Source organism: Oncorhynchus kisutch, unplaced genomic scaffold (assembly GCF_002021735.2).
Source record: "Oncorhynchus kisutch isolate 150728-3 unplaced genomic scaffold, Okis_V2 Okis03b-Okis08b_hom, whole genome shotgun sequence".
In the NCBI taxonomy this organism is placed as follows: Eukaryota; Metazoa; Chordata; class Actinopteri; order Salmoniformes; family Salmonidae; genus Oncorhynchus; species Oncorhynchus kisutch.
The window spans coordinates 2,435,753-2,452,938 of record NW_022261980.1 but is presented as its reverse complement, the minus strand read 5'-3'; the positions used below and the strand labels follow the sequence as shown (position 1 = coordinate 2,452,938).

Below are 17,186 nucleotides of genomic sequence, written 5' to 3'. Positions count from 1 at the left end.
AGAGGGGGGAGGTTGAGAGGGAGAAAGAAAGACAGAGGGGTAGAGAAAGAGAGAGGGGGAGGTTGAGAGGGAGAAAGAGAGACAGAGGGGTAGAGAAAGAGAGGGGGGAGGTTGAGAGAGAGAAAGAGAGACAGAGGGGTAGAGAAAGAGAGGGGGGAGGTTGAGAGAGAGAAAGAGAGACAGAGGTGTAGAGAAAGAGAGGGGGGAGGTTGAGAGAGAGAAAGAGAGACAGAGGGGTAGAGAAAGAGAGGGGGAGGTTGAGAGAGAGAAAGAGAGACAGAGGGGTAGAGAAAGAGAGGGGGGAGGTTGAGAGAGAGAAAGAGAGACAGAGGGGTAGAGAAAGAGAGGGGGGAGGTTGAGAGAGAGAAAGAGAGACAGAGGTGTAGAGAAAGAGAGGGGGGAGGTTGAGAGAGAGAAAGAGAGACAGAGGGGTAGAGAAAGAGAGGGGGGAGGTTGAGAGAGAGAAAGAGAGACAGAGGGGTAGAGAAAGAGAGGGGGGAGGTTGAGAGAGAGAAAGAGAATGTATTGGATAATGAATAGCGACAAGAAGACAATTATGTTATAAATAGTTATGGAAGGGTCTGACCTACTGGGTGATGGGACAGGGTCTGACCTACTGGGTGATGGGACAGGGTCTGACCTACTGGGTGATGGAACAGGGTCTGACCTACTGGGTGATGGGACAGGGTCTGACCTACTGGGTGATGGGACAGGGTCTGACCTACTGGGTGATGGGACAGGGTCTGACCTACTGGGTGATGGGACAGGGTCTGACCTAGTGGGTGATGGGACAGGGGTCTGACCTACTGGGTGATGGAACAGGGTCTGACCTAGTGGGTGATGGACAGGGTCTGACCTACTGGGTGATGGAACAGGGTCTGACCTACTGGGTGATGGGACAGGGTCTGACCTACTGGGTGATGGAACAGGGTCTGACCTACTGGGTGATGGGACAGGGTCTGACCTACTGGGTGATGGGACAGGGTCTGACCTACTGGGTGATGGGACAGGGTCTGACCTACTGGGTGATGGAACAGGGTCTGACCTACTGGGTGATGGACAGGGTCTGACCTACTGGGTGATGGAACAGGGTCTGACCTACTGGTGATGGGACAGGGTCTGACCTACTGGGTGATGGAACAGGGTCTGACCTACTGGGTGATGGGACAGGGTCTGACCTACTGGGTGATGGAACAGGGTCTGACCTACTGGGTGATGGAACAGGGTCTGACCTACTGGGTGATGGAACAGGGTCTGACCTACTGGGTGATGGAACAGGGTCTGACCTACTGGGTGATGGGACAGGGTCTGACCTACTGGGGTGATGGAACAGGGTCTGACCTACTGGGTGATGGGACAGGGTCTGACCTACTGGGTGATGGGACAGGGTCGGAACCTCACTGGGTGATGGACAGGTCTGACCTAGTGGTGATGGACAGGGTCTGACCTAATGGGTGATGAGAACAGGGTCTGACCTACTGGGTGATGGACAGGGGTCTGACCTACTGGGGGATGGGACAGGGTCTGACCTACTGGGTGATGGGACAGGGTCTGACCTACTGGGTGATGTGACAGGGTCTGACCTACTGGGTTATGGGGACAGGGTCTGACCTAGTGGGGTGATGGGACGGGTCTGACCTACTTGGTGATGGGACAGGGTCTGACCTACTGGGTTGATGGGACAGGGGTCTGACTACTGGTGATGGACAGGTCTGACCTAGTGGGTGATGGGACAGGGTCTGACCTACTGGGTGATGGGACAGTGGCTGACCTAACGGGTGATGGACAGGTCTGACCTAATGGGTGATGGAAGGGGTCTGACCTAATGGGTGATGGACAGGGTCTGACCTACTGGGTGATGGGACAGGGTCTGACCTACTGGGTGATGGGACAGGGTCTGACCTACTGGGTGATGGGACAGGGTCTGACCTACTGGGTGATGGGACAGGGTCTGACCTACTGGGTGATGGGACAGGGTCTGACCTACTGGGTGATGGGACAGGGTCTGACCTACTGGGTGATGGGACAGGGTCTGACCTACTGGGTGATGGGACAGGGTCTGACCTACTGGGTGATGGGACAGGGTCTGACCTACTGGGTGATGGGACAGGGTCTGACCTACTGGGTGATGGGACAGGGTCTGACCTACTGGGTGATGGGACAGGGTCTGACCTACTGGGTGATGGGACAGGGTCTGACCTACTGGGTGATGGGACAGGGTCTGACCTACTGGGTGATGGGACAGGGGTCTGACCTACTGGGTGATGGGACAGGGTCTGACCTACTGGGTGATGGGACAGGGTCTGACCTAATGGGTGATGGGACAGGGTCTGACCTAGTGGGTGATGGGACAGGGTCTGACCTAACGGGTGATGGGACAGGGTCTGACCTAGTGGGTGATGGGACAGGGTCTGACCTAACGGGTGATGGGACAGGTCTGACCTAATGGGTGATGGGACAGGGTCTGACCTACTGGGTGATGGGACAGGGTCTGACCTACTGGGTGATGGGACAGGGTCTGACCTACTGGGTGATGGGACAGGGTCTGACCTACCTGGGTGATGGACAGGGTCCTGACCTACTGGGTGATGGGAACAGGGTCTGACCTACTGGGTGATTGGACAGGGTCTGACCTACTGGTGATGGGACAGGGTCTGACCTACTGGGTGATGGGACAGGGTCTGACCTACTGGGTGAGGGGACAGGGTCTGACCTACTGGGTGATGGGACAGGGTCTGACCTACTGGGTGATGGGGACAGGGTCTGACCTACTGGGTGATGGGACAGGGTCTGACCTACTGGGTTGATGGGACAGGGTCTGACCTACTGGGTGATGGGACAGGGTCTGACCTACTGGGTGATGGGACAGGGTCTGACCTAATGGGTGATGGACAGGGTCTGACCTAGTGGGTGATGGGACAGGGTCTGACCTAACGGGTGATGGGACGGGTCTGACCTAGTGGGTGATGGGACAGGGTCTGACCTAACGGGTGATGGGACAGGGTCTGACCTAATGGGTGATGGGACAGGGTCTGACCTAAGGGTGATGGGACAGGGTCTGACCTAACGGGTGATGGGACAGGGTCTGACCTAACGGGTGATGGGACAGGGTCTGACCTAACGGGTGATGGGACAGGGTCTGACCTAGTGGGTGATGGGACAGGGTCTGACCTAATGGGTGATGGGACAGGGTCTGACCTAGTGGGTGATGGGACAGGGTCTGACCTAACGGGTGATGGGACAGGGTCTGACCTAATGGGTGATGGGACAGGGTCTGACCTAACGGTGATGGGACAGGGTCTGACCTAATGGGTGATGGGACAGGGTCTGACCTAGTGGGTGATGGGACAGGGTCTGACCTAGTGGGTGATGGGACAGGGTCTGACCTAACGGGTGATGGGACAGGGTCTGACTTAACTGGTGATGGGACAGGGTCTGACCTAGTGGGTGATGGGACAGGGTCTGACTTAACTGGTGATGGGACAGGGTCTGACCTAACGGGTGATGGGACAGGGTCTGACCTAGTGGGTGATGGGACAGGGTCTGACTTAACTGGTGATGGGACAGGGTCTGACCTAGTGGGTGATGGGACAGGGTGTGACCTAGTGGGTGATGGGACAGGGTCTGACCTAACGGGTGATGGGACAGGGTCTGACCTAGTGGGTGATGGGACAGGGTCTGACCTAGTAGATGATGGGACAGGGTCTGACCTAGTGGGTGATGGGACAGGGTCTGACCTAGTGGGTGATGGGACAGGGTCTGACCTAACGGGTGATGGGACAGGGTCTGACCTAGTGGGTGATGGGACAGGGTCTGACCTAGTGGGTGATGGGACAGGGTCTGACCTAGTGGGTGATGGGACAGGGTCTGACCTAACGGTGATGGGACAGGGTCTGACCTAGTAGATGAATGGGACAGGGTCTGACCTAGTGGGTGATGGGACAGGGTCTGACCTAACGGGTGATGGGACAGGGTCTGACCTAACGGGTGATGGGACAGGGTCTGACCTAGTGGGTGATGGGACAGGGTCCTGACCTAGTGGGTGATGGGACAGGGTCTGACCTAGTGGGTGATGGGACAGGGTCTGACCTAACGGGTGATGGGACAGGGTCTGACCTAGTAGATGATGGGACAGGGTCTGACCTAGTGGGTGATGGGACAGGGTCTGACCTAGTGGGTGATGGGACAGGGTCTGACCTAGTGGGTGATGGGACAGGGTCTGACCTAGTGGGTGATGGGACAGGGTCTGACTTAACAGGGTGATGGGACAGGGTCTGACCTAGTGGGTGATGAGACAGGGTCTGACCTAGTGGGTGATGGGACAGGGTCTGACCTAGTGGGTGATGGGACAGGGTCTGACCTAGTGGGTGATGGGACAGGGTCTGACCTAGTGGGTGATGGGACAGGGTCTGACTTAACGGGTGATGGGACAGGGTCTGACCTAGTGGGTGATGGGACAGGGTCTGACCTAACGGGTGATGGGACAGGGTCTGACCTAGTGGGTGATGGGACAGGGTCTGACCTAGTGGGTGATGGGACAGGGTCTGACCTAGTGGGTGATGGAACAGGGTCTGACCTAGTGGGTGATGGGACAGGGTCTGACCTAGTGGGTGATGGGACAGGGTCTGACCTAGTGGGTGATGGGACAGGGTCTGACCTAGTGGGTGATGGGACAGGGTCTGACCTAGTGGGTGATGGGACAGGGTCTGACCTAGTGGGTGATGGGACAGGGTCTGACCTAGTGGGTGATGGGACAGGGTCTGACCTAGTGGGTGATGGGGATAGGGTCTGACCTAACGGGTGATGAGACAGGGTCTGACCTAGTGGGTGATGGAACAGGGTCTGACCTAGTGGGTGATGGGACAGGGTCTGACCTAGTGGGTGATGGGACAGGGTCTGACCTAGTGGGTGATGGGACAGGGTCTGACCTAGTGGGTGATGGGACAGGGTCTGACCTAGTGGGTGATGGGACAGGGTCTGACTTAACGGGTGATGGGACAGGGTCTGACCTAGTGGGTGATGGGACAGGGTCTGACCTAGTGGATGATGGGACAGGGTCTGACCTAACGGGTGATGGGACAGGGTCTGACCTAGTGGGTGATGGGACAGACCTAACGGATGATGGGACAGGGTCTGACCTAGTGGATGATGGGACAGGGTCTGACCTAGTGGATGATGGGACAGGGTCTGACCTAACAGGTGATGGGACAGGGTCTGACCTAGTGGGTGATGGGACAGGGTCTGACCTAGTGGGTGATGGGACAGGGTCTGACCTAGTGGGTGATGGGACAGGGTCTGACCTAACGGATGATGGGACAGGGTCTGACCTAATTGATGATGGGACAGGGTCTGACCTTGTGGGTGATGGGACAGGGGGACAGAGAGTGGATTATGGGACAGGGTCTGACCTAGTGGATGATGGGATAGGGGGCGAGAGAGTGGATGGTGGGACAGGGAGAGAGAGAGTGCATGATGGGACAGGGGGCGAGAGAGTGGATGATGGGACAGGGGGTGAGAGTGTGGATGATGGGACAGGGGACGAGAGAGTGGATGATGGGACAGGGGGCGAGAGTGTGGATGATGGGACAGGGGACGAGAGTGTGGATGATGGGACAGGGGTCGAGAGTGTGGATGATGGGACAGGGGACGAGAGAGTGACATGGCTCAACAAGAACTGTAACAATGTAAAGCAATAGAAAGAGAAAGAGGTGATAGAGAGAGACAGAGACAGAGAGAGAGATAGAGAGAGACAGAGACAGAGACAGAGAGAGAGACAGAGAGAGAGACAGAGAGAGACAGAGACAGAGAGAGAGACAGAGACAGAAAGAGACAGAGACAGAGAGAGAGACAGAGAGAAACAGAGACAGAGAGACAGAGACAGAGAGACAGAGACAGAGAGAGAGAGAGAGAGAGACAGAGACAGAGACAGAGACAGAGACAGAGACAGAGAGCGAGACAGAGACAGATAGAGAGACAGAGACAGAGAGAGAGACAGAGACAGACAGAGACAGAGAGAGACAGAGACAGACAGAGACAGAGACAGAGAGAGACAGACAGAATATCCTCTGTGTACAACGTAGGACACCAAATAATGCATGCAGAGCAGAATTAGGCCGATACCCACTAATTATCAAAATCCAGAAAAGAGACGTTAAATTCTATAACCACCTAAAAGGAAGCGATTCCCAAACCTTCAATAACAAAGCCATCACCTACAGAGAGATGAACCTGGAGAAGAGTCCCCTAAGCAAGCTGGTCCTGGGGCTCTGTTCACAAACACAAACACACCCTACAGAGCCCCAGGACCAGCTGGCTTTGTTTTGAAACGTCTGTATGTGTGATGTTTACTGTTAATTTTTATTGTTTATTTCACTTTATATATTCACTTTATATATTATCTACCTCACTTGCTTTGGCAATGTTAACACATGTTTCCCATGCCAATAAAGCCCTTGAATTGAATTGAATTGACAGAGAGAGAGAGTGAGTGGAGTCACAAGATAGACTAAGTTGATTTAAACTGGCCATGCTGATTAGGATTAGTTATTTGCGATACGATTAGGTTTTTCATCATAAAAAAAAAACGGTGGCTTTCAATAGTAGATCGAAATAGAACAACATAATATTTGATGTTTCTGCATGCCAATAATAAAGCCCTCTTTTTCAGACTCTCATATGATGTGATATATACTGTAAACAGGTTCTCTCTCTCCCCCCCCTCTCTCTCTCTGTCGCTCCTTCTCTTGTAATTGAGAGGGAAGCAAAGATAGAGGAAGAGAAATAGAGTGAGGGGGGAGACAGGGGGAGAGAGAATGAGAGCTAGAGAGAGAGAGGGGGAGAGAGAGAGAGAGAGAGAGAGAGAGAGAGAGAGAGAGAGAGAGAGAGAGGGGGAATAGAGAGAGAGAGAGAGAGAGAGCGAGAGAGAGAGAGAGAGAGAGAGAGAGAGAGAGAGAGGGGAATAGAGAGAGAGAGGGGAATAGAGAGTGAGAGAGAGAGAGAGAGAGAGAGAGAGAGAGAGAGAGAGAGAGAGGGGAATAGAGAGAGAGAGGGGAGAGAGTGAGAGAGAGAGAGAGAGAGAGAGAGAGAGAGAGAGAGAGAGAGAGAGAGAGAGAGAGAGAGGGGAATGGAGAGAGAGAGGGGAGAGAGTGAGAGAGAGGGGGGGAATAGAGAGAGAGAGAGAGAGAGGGGAGAGAGAGAGCTAGAGAGAGATAAAGACAGAGAGATGTAAAGAAGGAAAGAGTGAGCTAGAGAGACAAAGAGAGAGCAAGACGATGACATAGAGAAAGAACTAAAGAAGAATCCATCCCTGGTGCCGTCGCAAAACCATGACCTTCTATCAGAGCCTCTATTTGTTCCTGACATCTCCCATAAACCACTGGACTGATTTATAAAAATCCCTGTGCGTCAAAACAGCTTTCTCCCTCCCCACTCCTCAGTGGAAAGAGAGGAGGGATAGCGAGAGGAGAGAGAAAGAGAGATAGAGGAGAGAGAGAACGAGAGAGAGATTGAGAAAGCGAGTGCCCCTCTCCACCCCGCACTCAGTCATTACGGTGAGCTGGATGTTGATGCTGACATTAAATTCTCAGCGTCGGTGCAGGTGAGATTTACACCCTCAGTCAGTCCTGTTGATCTTGTTTGACTGCACAACGCCATCTGATTTAAAGACAATTATGGAGATGACACAGAATAATGAGTGGAGCAGAGGGAGAATAAACAGAAGGATATAGTGGAGCAGAGGGAGAATAAACAGAAGGATATAGTGGAGCAGAGGGAGAATAAAAAGAAGGATATAGTGGAGCAGAGGGAGAACAAACAGAAGGATATAGTGGAGCAGAGGGAGAACAAACAGAAGGATATAGTGGAGCAGAGGGAGAATAAACAGAAGGATATAGTGGAGCAGAGGGAGAACAAACAGAAGGATATAGTGGAGCAGAGGGAGAACAAACAGAAGGATATAGTGGAGCAGAGGGAGAATAAACAGAAGGATATAGTGGAGCAGAGGGAGAATAAACAGAAGGATATAGTGGAGCAGAGGGAGAATAAACAGAAGGATATAGTGGAGCAGAGGGAGAATAAACAGAAGGATATAGTGGAGCAGAGTTGTTTTTTTTTTACAACAGCAGCCGTCCGACGACGATGCAACTTCGGCAGCTGCATCAGGACCTGATCGACCTGCACTGCGTTCCTGTGATCGCCCTCAAGACCGGCGTGCTAGTTCAGCGTGGGGGGGGGGGGGGTATTGTTACGGATCCCTCTGGAACTTTCATTGCGCCTTGTTGTCTAAGGCTAGGCGTTTGGAACTAATTATTTGAGAGAGAGAGCAAGAGAGAAAGGGAGAGAGAAAGCGAGACAGCGAGAGACATACCAATTAATGAGACCCAGATGGTCGATGGTACTGACCCTCAGTCAGTCAGTCTCCAACAGAAGAAAGGTGAAAGAGAGGTGAGAGAGAAGGGAGTTAGAAAGAAGGGAGGGAGAAGGGACAGAGAGGAGAGGGAGAAGGGAGTTAGAGAGAAGGGAGAGAGAAGGGAGGGAGAAGGGAGAGAGAGGAGAGAGAGAAGGGAGTTAGAGAGAAGAGAGAGAGAAGGGAGGGAGAAGGGAGGGAGAGAAGGGAGGGAGAAAAGAGGGAGAAGGGACAGAGAGGAGAGAGAGAAGGGAGTTAGAGAGAAGGGAGGGAGAAGGGAGGGAGAAGGGACAGAGAGGAGAGAAAGAAGGGAGAGAGAAGGGACAGAAGAGAGAGAGAAGGAAGTTAGAGAGAAGGGAGAGAGAAAGGAGAGCGAGACAAGTGGAAATAGAAAATGAAAGTGAAAAGAAACAGAGAGAGAGTAAGATAAGCGCTGATGTTGAAGGTAGTTTAGAGATTTCTTTAAGAGAAGCGCTGATGTTGAAGGTAGTTTAGATATTTCTTTAAGAGGAGCGCTGATGTTGAAGGTAGTTTAGAGATTTCTTTAAGAGGAGCGCTGATGTCGAATGTAGTTTAGAGATTTCTTTAAGAGGAGTGCTGATGTTGAAGGTAGTTTAGACATTTCTTTAAGAGAAGCGCTGATGTTGAAGGTAGTTTAGAGATGTCTTTAAGAGGAGTGTTGATGTTGAAGGTAGTTTAGAGATTTCTTTAAGAGAAGCGCTGATGTTGAAGGTAGTTTAGAGATTTCTCTAAGAGGAGTGCTGATGTTGAAGGTAGTTTAGAGATTTCTTTAAGAGGAGCGCTGATGTTGAATGTAGTTTAGAGATTTCTTTAAGAGGAGCGCTGATGTTGAATGTAGTTTAGAGATTTCTTTAAGAGAAGCGCTGATGTTGAAGGTAGTTTAGAGATTTCTTTAAGAGAAGCGCTGATGTTGCAGATAGTTTAGAGATTTCTTTAAGAGGAGCGCTGATGTTGAAGGTAGTTTAGAGATTTCTTTAAGAGGAGCGCTGATGTTGAAGGTCGTTTAGAGATTTCTTTAAGAGAAGCGCAGATGTTGAAGGTAGTTTAGAGATTTCTTTAAGAGGAGTGCTGATGTTGAAGGTAGTTTAGAGATTTCTTTAAGAGGAGCGCTGATGTTGAATGTAGTTTAGAGATTTCTTTAAGAGGAGCGCTGATGTTGAATGTAGTTTAGAGATTTCTTTAAGAGGAGCGCTGATGTTGAATGTAGTTTAGAGATTTCTTTAAGAGAAGCACTAATGTTGAAGGTAGTTTAGAGATTTCTTTAAGAGAAGCGCTGATGTTGCAGATAGTTTAGAGATTTCTTTAAGAGGAGCGCTGATGTTGAAGGTAGTTTAGAGATTTCTTTAAGAGGAGCGCTGATGTTGAAGGTAGTTTAGATATTTCTTTAAGAGGAGCGCTGATGTTGAATGTAGTTTAGAGATTTCTTTAAGAGGAGCGCTGATGTTTAATGTAGTTTAGAGATTTCTTTAAGAGAAGTGCTGATGTTTAATGTAGTTTAGAGATTTCTTTAAGAGAAGCGCTGATGTTTAATGTAGTTTAGAGATTTCTTTAAGAGAAGCGATGATGTTTAATGTAGTTTAGAGATTTCTTTAAGAGGAGCGCTGATGTTGCAGATAGTTTAGAGATTTCTTTAAGAGGAGCGCTGATGTTTAATGTAGTTTAAAGATTTCTTTAAGAGGAGCGCTGATGTTGAAGGTAAGTTCAGAGATTTCTTTACGCCTTAATCCCACATTAATAGGAAAGATTGGCACCATCTAATTCTATCTAATTAGAGGCTGCTAATCTTTGCCACAGAGGGTTCAGAATATGAACTCAGTTCAGTTTAGACTACTTTTAAGAGAAGTAGATGAATAATTTGGAGTTTAACTAAGCCTTAATTGTGATTTTATAACTGACAACTGATTTTCCGGAAATTTAGCATTGTCTTGGACTAAAAAGCAATAGAAATTCTATATGGAAAACTGACCTGGAATTTCCTGTTTGGCACTTTTCACCCTACAGAGCCGAGACAAGCTGTACTGTAGCCTGTTACACATCCACCATACTTGGATCCACTGGAACAGTGCTGGACAGGACAATGTGAAAAGAAAAGATCCAAATATCCAGTGCAGTACAGTTTGGGTTGGCCCAATAGTGTTAGAAGGGTACTGTATATCTGTTAAAATGCTATGGCCAGATTAATGCAGGGGCTGAAGCCTCTGGCCCAGGCCCGTAGGGGGCTCAAGAGGCAATAGAGAAGGAAATAGAATCTTGTCCTCTAGCCGACTCTCTCTCTGTCAAACCGTCTGGTTTCACAGCGCCTAAAAAAGGGACTGGAATGGAAGCCTATTGCAGGTGCAGGAAAATCTCCCGCTCCATTTTCAGCATATAGCTTAAAGTTTAGAATTTCTGCCCTACAGTTAAGATTTAAAAGAGCGGGCTTTGAAATCCACAGTGTAGTTAGTAGAGCATGGCACTTGCAACGCCAGGGTTGTGGGTTCAAATCCCAAAAGGGACCAGAATGTATGGACTCAATACTGTAAGTCGCTCTGGCTAAGAGTGTCTGCTAAATGACTGAAATACAATTAAGCCTGATGATGGGGTCACTCACTTGTGACACATCCCCTGGTGGTAGCCAGCATCCTCTGTTGAGTAGTATCCTGGGGCGCAGGTCTGAACACACCTCCACTCTTGCTGCAGGTGATCTCTGGCACACTGGATACACTCCTCCTTACCTGGACCTGCAACAACACACAGCAACAGTTCCAAACAGAAAAGGATGGGTCCATCTTTAGCCCAGTGGAGTGGGTTGTATCATTATTTGGTTAATAATATGGTCCTCAAGGAAACAAATTGTCTGGTGGGAAAGAAATTCCTGGGCTGATTTCTGGTCCCAGTCCGTTTCTGGTTCAAAGTACTTTAAACGTCTGTCCCCTGAACATGCGGTGGTGCGTAGACCAAAAGTAAGACATCAAATGCAATGGTGGTCCGACCGCACTCTAAATGATGATACCTTTCCTAATCCCAATTGCCAATAACAACATATAAGAAATTGATGCAATTTATTTGGAATTGTAGCCAGATACACGCCTTTAGGAAAATGTCTGGCTTGTTTTGGGGATGAACAGTCACTTTAATGTACCCCCTCTTTCTCTCTCTCTCATTACAATCAGTAATACTACAGCAATAAGCGTCTCTCTCTCCTGGGTGTTTTGAGGCTAAGTTCACTTGTTCCACAGACATGCACACAAGCACGCACACATGTGCACACACACAATCTAATCCCTCAGCTTTCTCTCCCCACAGCACGTCTGGCTCTGTCAGTCAATACTACTGTCTCAGGGCAACGCCAGAGCTTCGCCAGCTAAATGTCAACTGCGGCCGACGGCCTAACCCCAGGACACAGCGCTCATAATTAGGGGCCCATTTAATTCATGTAAATCAATGAGCGAATTGACTTAAATCTGACACCCATGTAGATCACAGACGTGAGATGTCGACGCCGTGCCGAAAGTAATGATCACGATAAGCAGAACTGGCAAGCAACCTTTTAGTTGGCAAATGAAGTTATAATTTGTTGTGAAATGATGGTATTGTCATGTCTTCGGACCATAGCACAGGTTCCAATCCAAGTGCCAGTGCCATTTAGCAAACTCCAGACACATATATTTGTTGGATGACATGAAAATAGAGGTCTTTGACCACGCACACAAGTGTCTCTGCCAGGAGGCGGAAACTTGGCCAAATGACAGTGCCTTCAGAACGTATAAACCTCTTGACTTATTCAACATTTTGTAGCCTGAAATCAAAATGGATTGAATAGATATTTTTCCTCACCCATCTACACACAAAACCCCATAATAACAAAGTGAAAATATGATTTTAGACATTTTTGCAAATGTATTAAATTAAATACATAAATATCTAATTTACATGACTTTTCACATCCCTGAGTCAACACTTTGTAGAAGCACCTTTGGTGGCGATTACAGCTGTGAGTCGTCTTGGGTTTGTCTGTATCAGCTGTGAGTCGTCTTGGGTTTGTCTGTATCAGCTTTGAGTGGTCTTGGGTTTGTCTGTATCAGCTTTGAGTCGTCTTGGGTTTGTCTGTATCAGCTTTGAGTCGTCTTGTGTTTGTCTGTATCAGCTTTGAGTCGTCTTGTGTTTGTCTGTATCAGCTTTGAGTCGTCTTGGGTTTGTCTGTATCAGCTTTGAGTCGTCTTGGGTTTGTCTGTATCAGCTTTGAGTCGTCTTGGGTTTGTCTGTATCAGCTTTGAGTCGTCTTGGGTTTGTCTGTATCAGCTTTGAGTCGTCTTGGGTATGTCTGTATCAGCTTTGAGTCGTCTTGGGTTTGTCTGTATCAGCTTTGAGTCGTCTTGGGTTTGTCTGTATCAGCTTTGAGTCGTCTTGGGTTTGTTTGTATCAGCTTTACACATGGATTTGGGGAATTTTCCCATTCTTCCTTTTCTCAAACTCTGTTAAGTTAAATGGGGACGACGGTGAAAAGCAATCTTCAAGTTTTCCACAGATTTTCAATGGGATTCAAGTCTGGGCTTTGACTGGACCACTCAATGACGTTGACATTCTTGTTATGAAGCCTTTCCAGTGTTGCTTCGGCTGTATGCTTGGTGTTTTCCTGTTGAAACGTAACGTCCCCAGTCTAAGGTCATTTGCTCTCTGAAGCAGGTTCTCATCAAGGATTTGCCTGTATTTGGCTCTTCACCAGTCTCCCAGTTCAAGGATTTGCCTGTATTTGGCTCTTCACCAGTCTCCCAGTTCAAGGATTTGCCTGTATTTGGCTCTTCACCAGTCTCCCAGTTCAAGGATTTGCCTGTATTTGGCTCTTCACCATGCCGCTGAAAAGCATCCCCATAGTATGATGGTGCCACCACCATGCAAGGCGGTAGGAATTGTGTTAGACAGGTGATGAGCTGTGCCTGGTTCTCTCCAGATGTAGCGCGGTACATTCATGCAAAATAGTACATTTTTGTCTCATCAGACCACAGAATCTTTTGCCTTACGATCTCAGTCTTTCACATGCCTTTTTGCAAACTCCAGGTGTGCTGTCATGTGACTTTTTCTCAGGAGTGGCTTCCGTCTGGCCACTGTCCCATAAAACCCAGATTGGTGAAGTGTGGAGACTGTTGTCCTTCTGGCAGGTTCTCCCATCTAAGCCAAGGAACTCTGTAGGGTTCTAAGTCACCTACCTGACCAAGGTCCTTCTTGCTTGGTTGCTTAGCTTGGTCAGATAGCCAGTGATGAAAACCAGTGTGCTCTTGGAACCTTTCAACTCTCTAGAAATAGTTTTCTACCCTTCCCCAGATATATGCCTCATCACAATTATATCTCAGAGATCTACAGACAGTTCCTTGGACTTCATGGTGTAGTTTCTGCTCTGACTGTCAACTGTGGGACCTTATATAGACAGGTATGTTTCTTTCTAAATCATGTCCAATCAATTGAATTGGCCACAGGTGGACTCCAATCAAGTGACATCTCAAGGATGATCGCCTAAGCTCAATTTGGAGTGTCATAGCGAAGGGGTGTGAATACTTATGTAAATGAGATATTTCTGTATTTAATTTTCAATAAAACATGTTTAAAAACATGTTTTATTATTATGGGGTCATTATGCGGTATTGTGTGTAGATGGGTGAGAAAATTCAGGTTGTAACACAACAAAATGTGGAATAAGTCAAGGGGATGAATGCTTTCTGAAAGCACTGTATGTGCTGGAGTATGGGAGATGTTCTCACCAGAACAGGCCAGTATGACAGTGTGACACAGCAAGGTCACTCTGACACTATGACCTCCATACAGTGCCTTGCGAAAGTATTCGGCCCCCTTGAACTTTGCGACCTTTTGCCACATTTCAGGCTTCAAACATAAAGATATAAAACTGTATTTTTTTGTGAAGAATCAACAACAAGTGGGACACAATCATGAAGTGGAACGACATTTATTGGATATTTCAAACTTTTTTAACAAATCAAAAACTGAAAAATTGGGCGTGCAAAATTATTCAGCCCCCTTAAGTTAATACTTTGTAGCACCACCTTTTGCTGCGATTACAGCTGTAAGTCGCTTGGGGTATGTCTCTATCAGTTTTGCACATCGAGAGACTGACATTATTTCCCATTCCTCCTTGCAAAACAGCTCGAGCTCAGTGAGGTTGGATGGAGAGCATTTGTGAACAGCAGTTTTCAGTTCTTTCCACAGATTCTCGATTGGATTCAGGTCTGGACTTTGACTTGGCCATTCTAACACCTGGACATGTTTATTTTTTAACCATTCCATTGTAGATTTTGCTTTATGTTTTGGATCATTGTCTTGTTGGAAGACAAATCTCCGTCCCAGTCTCAGGTCTTTTGCAGACTCCATCAGGTTTTCTTCCAGAATGGTCCTGTATTTGGCTCCATCCATCTTCCCATCAATTTTAACCATCTTCCCTGTCCCTGCTGAAGAAAAGCAGGCCCAAACCATGATGCTGCCACCACCATGTTTGACCGTGGGGATGGTGTGTTCAGGGTGATGAGCTGTGTTGCTTTTACGCCAAACATAACGTTTTGCATTGTTGCCAAAAAGTTCAATTTTGGTTTCATCTGACCAGAGCACCTTCTTCCACATGTTTGGTGTGTCTCCCAGGTGGCTTGTGGCAAACTTTATACAACACTTTTTATGGATATCTTTAAGAAATGGCTTTCTTCTTGCCACTCTTCCATAAAGGCCAGATTTGTGCTGATTGTTGTCCTATGGACAGAGTCTCCCACCTCAGCTGTAGATCTCTGCAGTTCATCCAGAGTGATCATGGGCCTCTTGGCTGCATCTCTGATCAGTCTTCTACTTGTATGAGCTGAAAGTTTAGAGGGACGGCCAGGTCTTGGTAGATTTGCAGTGGTCTGATACTCCTTCCATTTCAATATTATCGCTTGCACAGTGCTCCTTGGGATGTTTAAAGCTTGGGAAATCTTTTTGTATCCAAATCCGGCTTTAAACTTCTTCACAACAGTATCTCGGACCTGCCTGGTGTGTTCCTTGTTCTTCATGATGCTCTCTGCGCTTTTAACGGACCTCTGAGACTATCACAGTGCAGGTGCATTTATACGGAGACTTGATTACACACAGGTGGATTGTATTTATCATCATTAGTCATTTAGGTCAACATTGGATCATTCAGAGATCCTCACTGAACTTCTGGAGAGAGTTTGCTGCACTGAAAGTAAAGGGGCTGAATAATTTTGCACGCCCAATTTTTCAGTTTTTGATTTGTTAAAAAAGTTTGAAATATCCAATAAATGTCGTTCCACTTCATGATTGTGTCCCACTTGTTGTTGATTCTTCACAAAAAAATACAGTTTTATATCTTTATGTTTGAAGCCTGAAATGTGGCAAAAGGTCGCAAAGTTCAAGGGGGCCGAATACTTTCGCAAGGCACTGTATATGGGTCATATAGACCATTGACATTTGAGCCTGACATTCATTAATAGCTCAACGTTAAGAGGACCATTGAGTGAAACAATGCAAACATTTACTATTGGCATTGAGTGTAATACTCAAAAATGCATTCCAGAAACCTGTCACGGAACCTATAACTGGTGGCTTCACACACACACACACACACACACACACACACACACACACACACACACACACACACACACACACACACACACACACACACACACACACACACACACACACACACACACACACACACACACTGACCTGTGCACACACACACACACACACACTGACCTGTGCACACACACACTGACCTGTGCACGCACACACACACACACACACACACACACACACACACACACACACACACACACACACACACACACACACACACTTCATCTGTCCTTTTAAAACATTTTACAAAAAGGCTCAGTGCCATTACCCTCGCAAGAGGAGAGCAAACACGGATGCCAATATTTTTTACTCCTATCTTTATGACAACAGGAGGTTTGACGGACACCGGACACTGACCTGTGCAGGTGGAGCAGGAGGTGTGACTGGTACAATGACCTGTGCAGGTAGAGCAGGAGGTGTGAGGAACACTGACCTGTGCAGGTAGAGTAGGAGGTGTGACTGGTACAATGACCTGTGCAGGTAGAGCAGGAAGTGTGACAGGGACACTGACCTGTGCAGGTAGAGCAGGAGGTGTGACAGAGACACTGACCTGTGCAGGCAGAGCAGGAGGTGTGACAGGGACACTGACCTGTGCAGGTAGAACAGGAGGTGTGACAGGGACACTGACCTGTGCAGGTAGAGCAAGAGGTGTGACAGGGACACTGACCTGCAGGTAGAGCAGGAGGTGTGACAGGGACACTGACCTGTGCAGGCAGAGCAGGAGGTGTGACAGGGACACTGACCTGTGCAGGTAGAGCAGGAGGTGTGACAGGGACACTGACCTGTGCAGGTAGAGCAGGAGGTGTGACAGGGACACTGATCTGTGCAGGTAGAGCAAGAGGTGTGACAGGGACACTGACCTGTGCAGGTAGAGCAGGAGGTGTGACAGGGACACTGACCTGTGCAGGTAGAGCAAGAGGTGTGACAGGGACACTGACCTGTGCAGGTAGAGCAGGAGGTGTGACAGGGACACTGACCTGTGCAGGTAGAGCAGAAGGTGTGACAGGGACACTGACCTGTGCAGGTAGAGCAGGAGGTGTGACAGGGACTACACTTCATCTCCTCCAGATGAAAGAAGGTTCCGTTGGCACACTCTGGTACACAGGTCATCCCCGCCAGACTGCACACACACACACACACACACACA

General features: G+C 48.4%; 1 protein-coding gene across 3 annotated transcripts in view; it reads right to left on the bottom strand.

The window, feature by feature from the left end:
• The window catches only part of pcsk6 (proprotein convertase subtilisin/kexin type 6), an 89,697-nt gene that overhangs the window by 6,709 nt on the left and 65,802 nt on the right, over positions 1 to 17,186 (bottom strand). For 2 of the 3 annotated variants that reach the window (XM_031812362.1, XM_031812363.1), the window contains 2 exons: positions 17,056 to 17,159; positions 11,016 to 11,145 (listed from right to left, as the gene is read on the bottom strand). In XM_031812362.1, the coding sequence (XP_031668222.1) occupies positions 11,016 to 11,145; positions 17,056 to 17,159 (234 nt within the window). Of the gene's footprint in view, positions 1 to 10,391; positions 10,491 to 11,015; positions 11,146 to 17,055; positions 17,160 to 17,186 lie in introns of all 3 variants that reach the window. The other variant, XR_004206696.1, reaches the window with a different exon arrangement.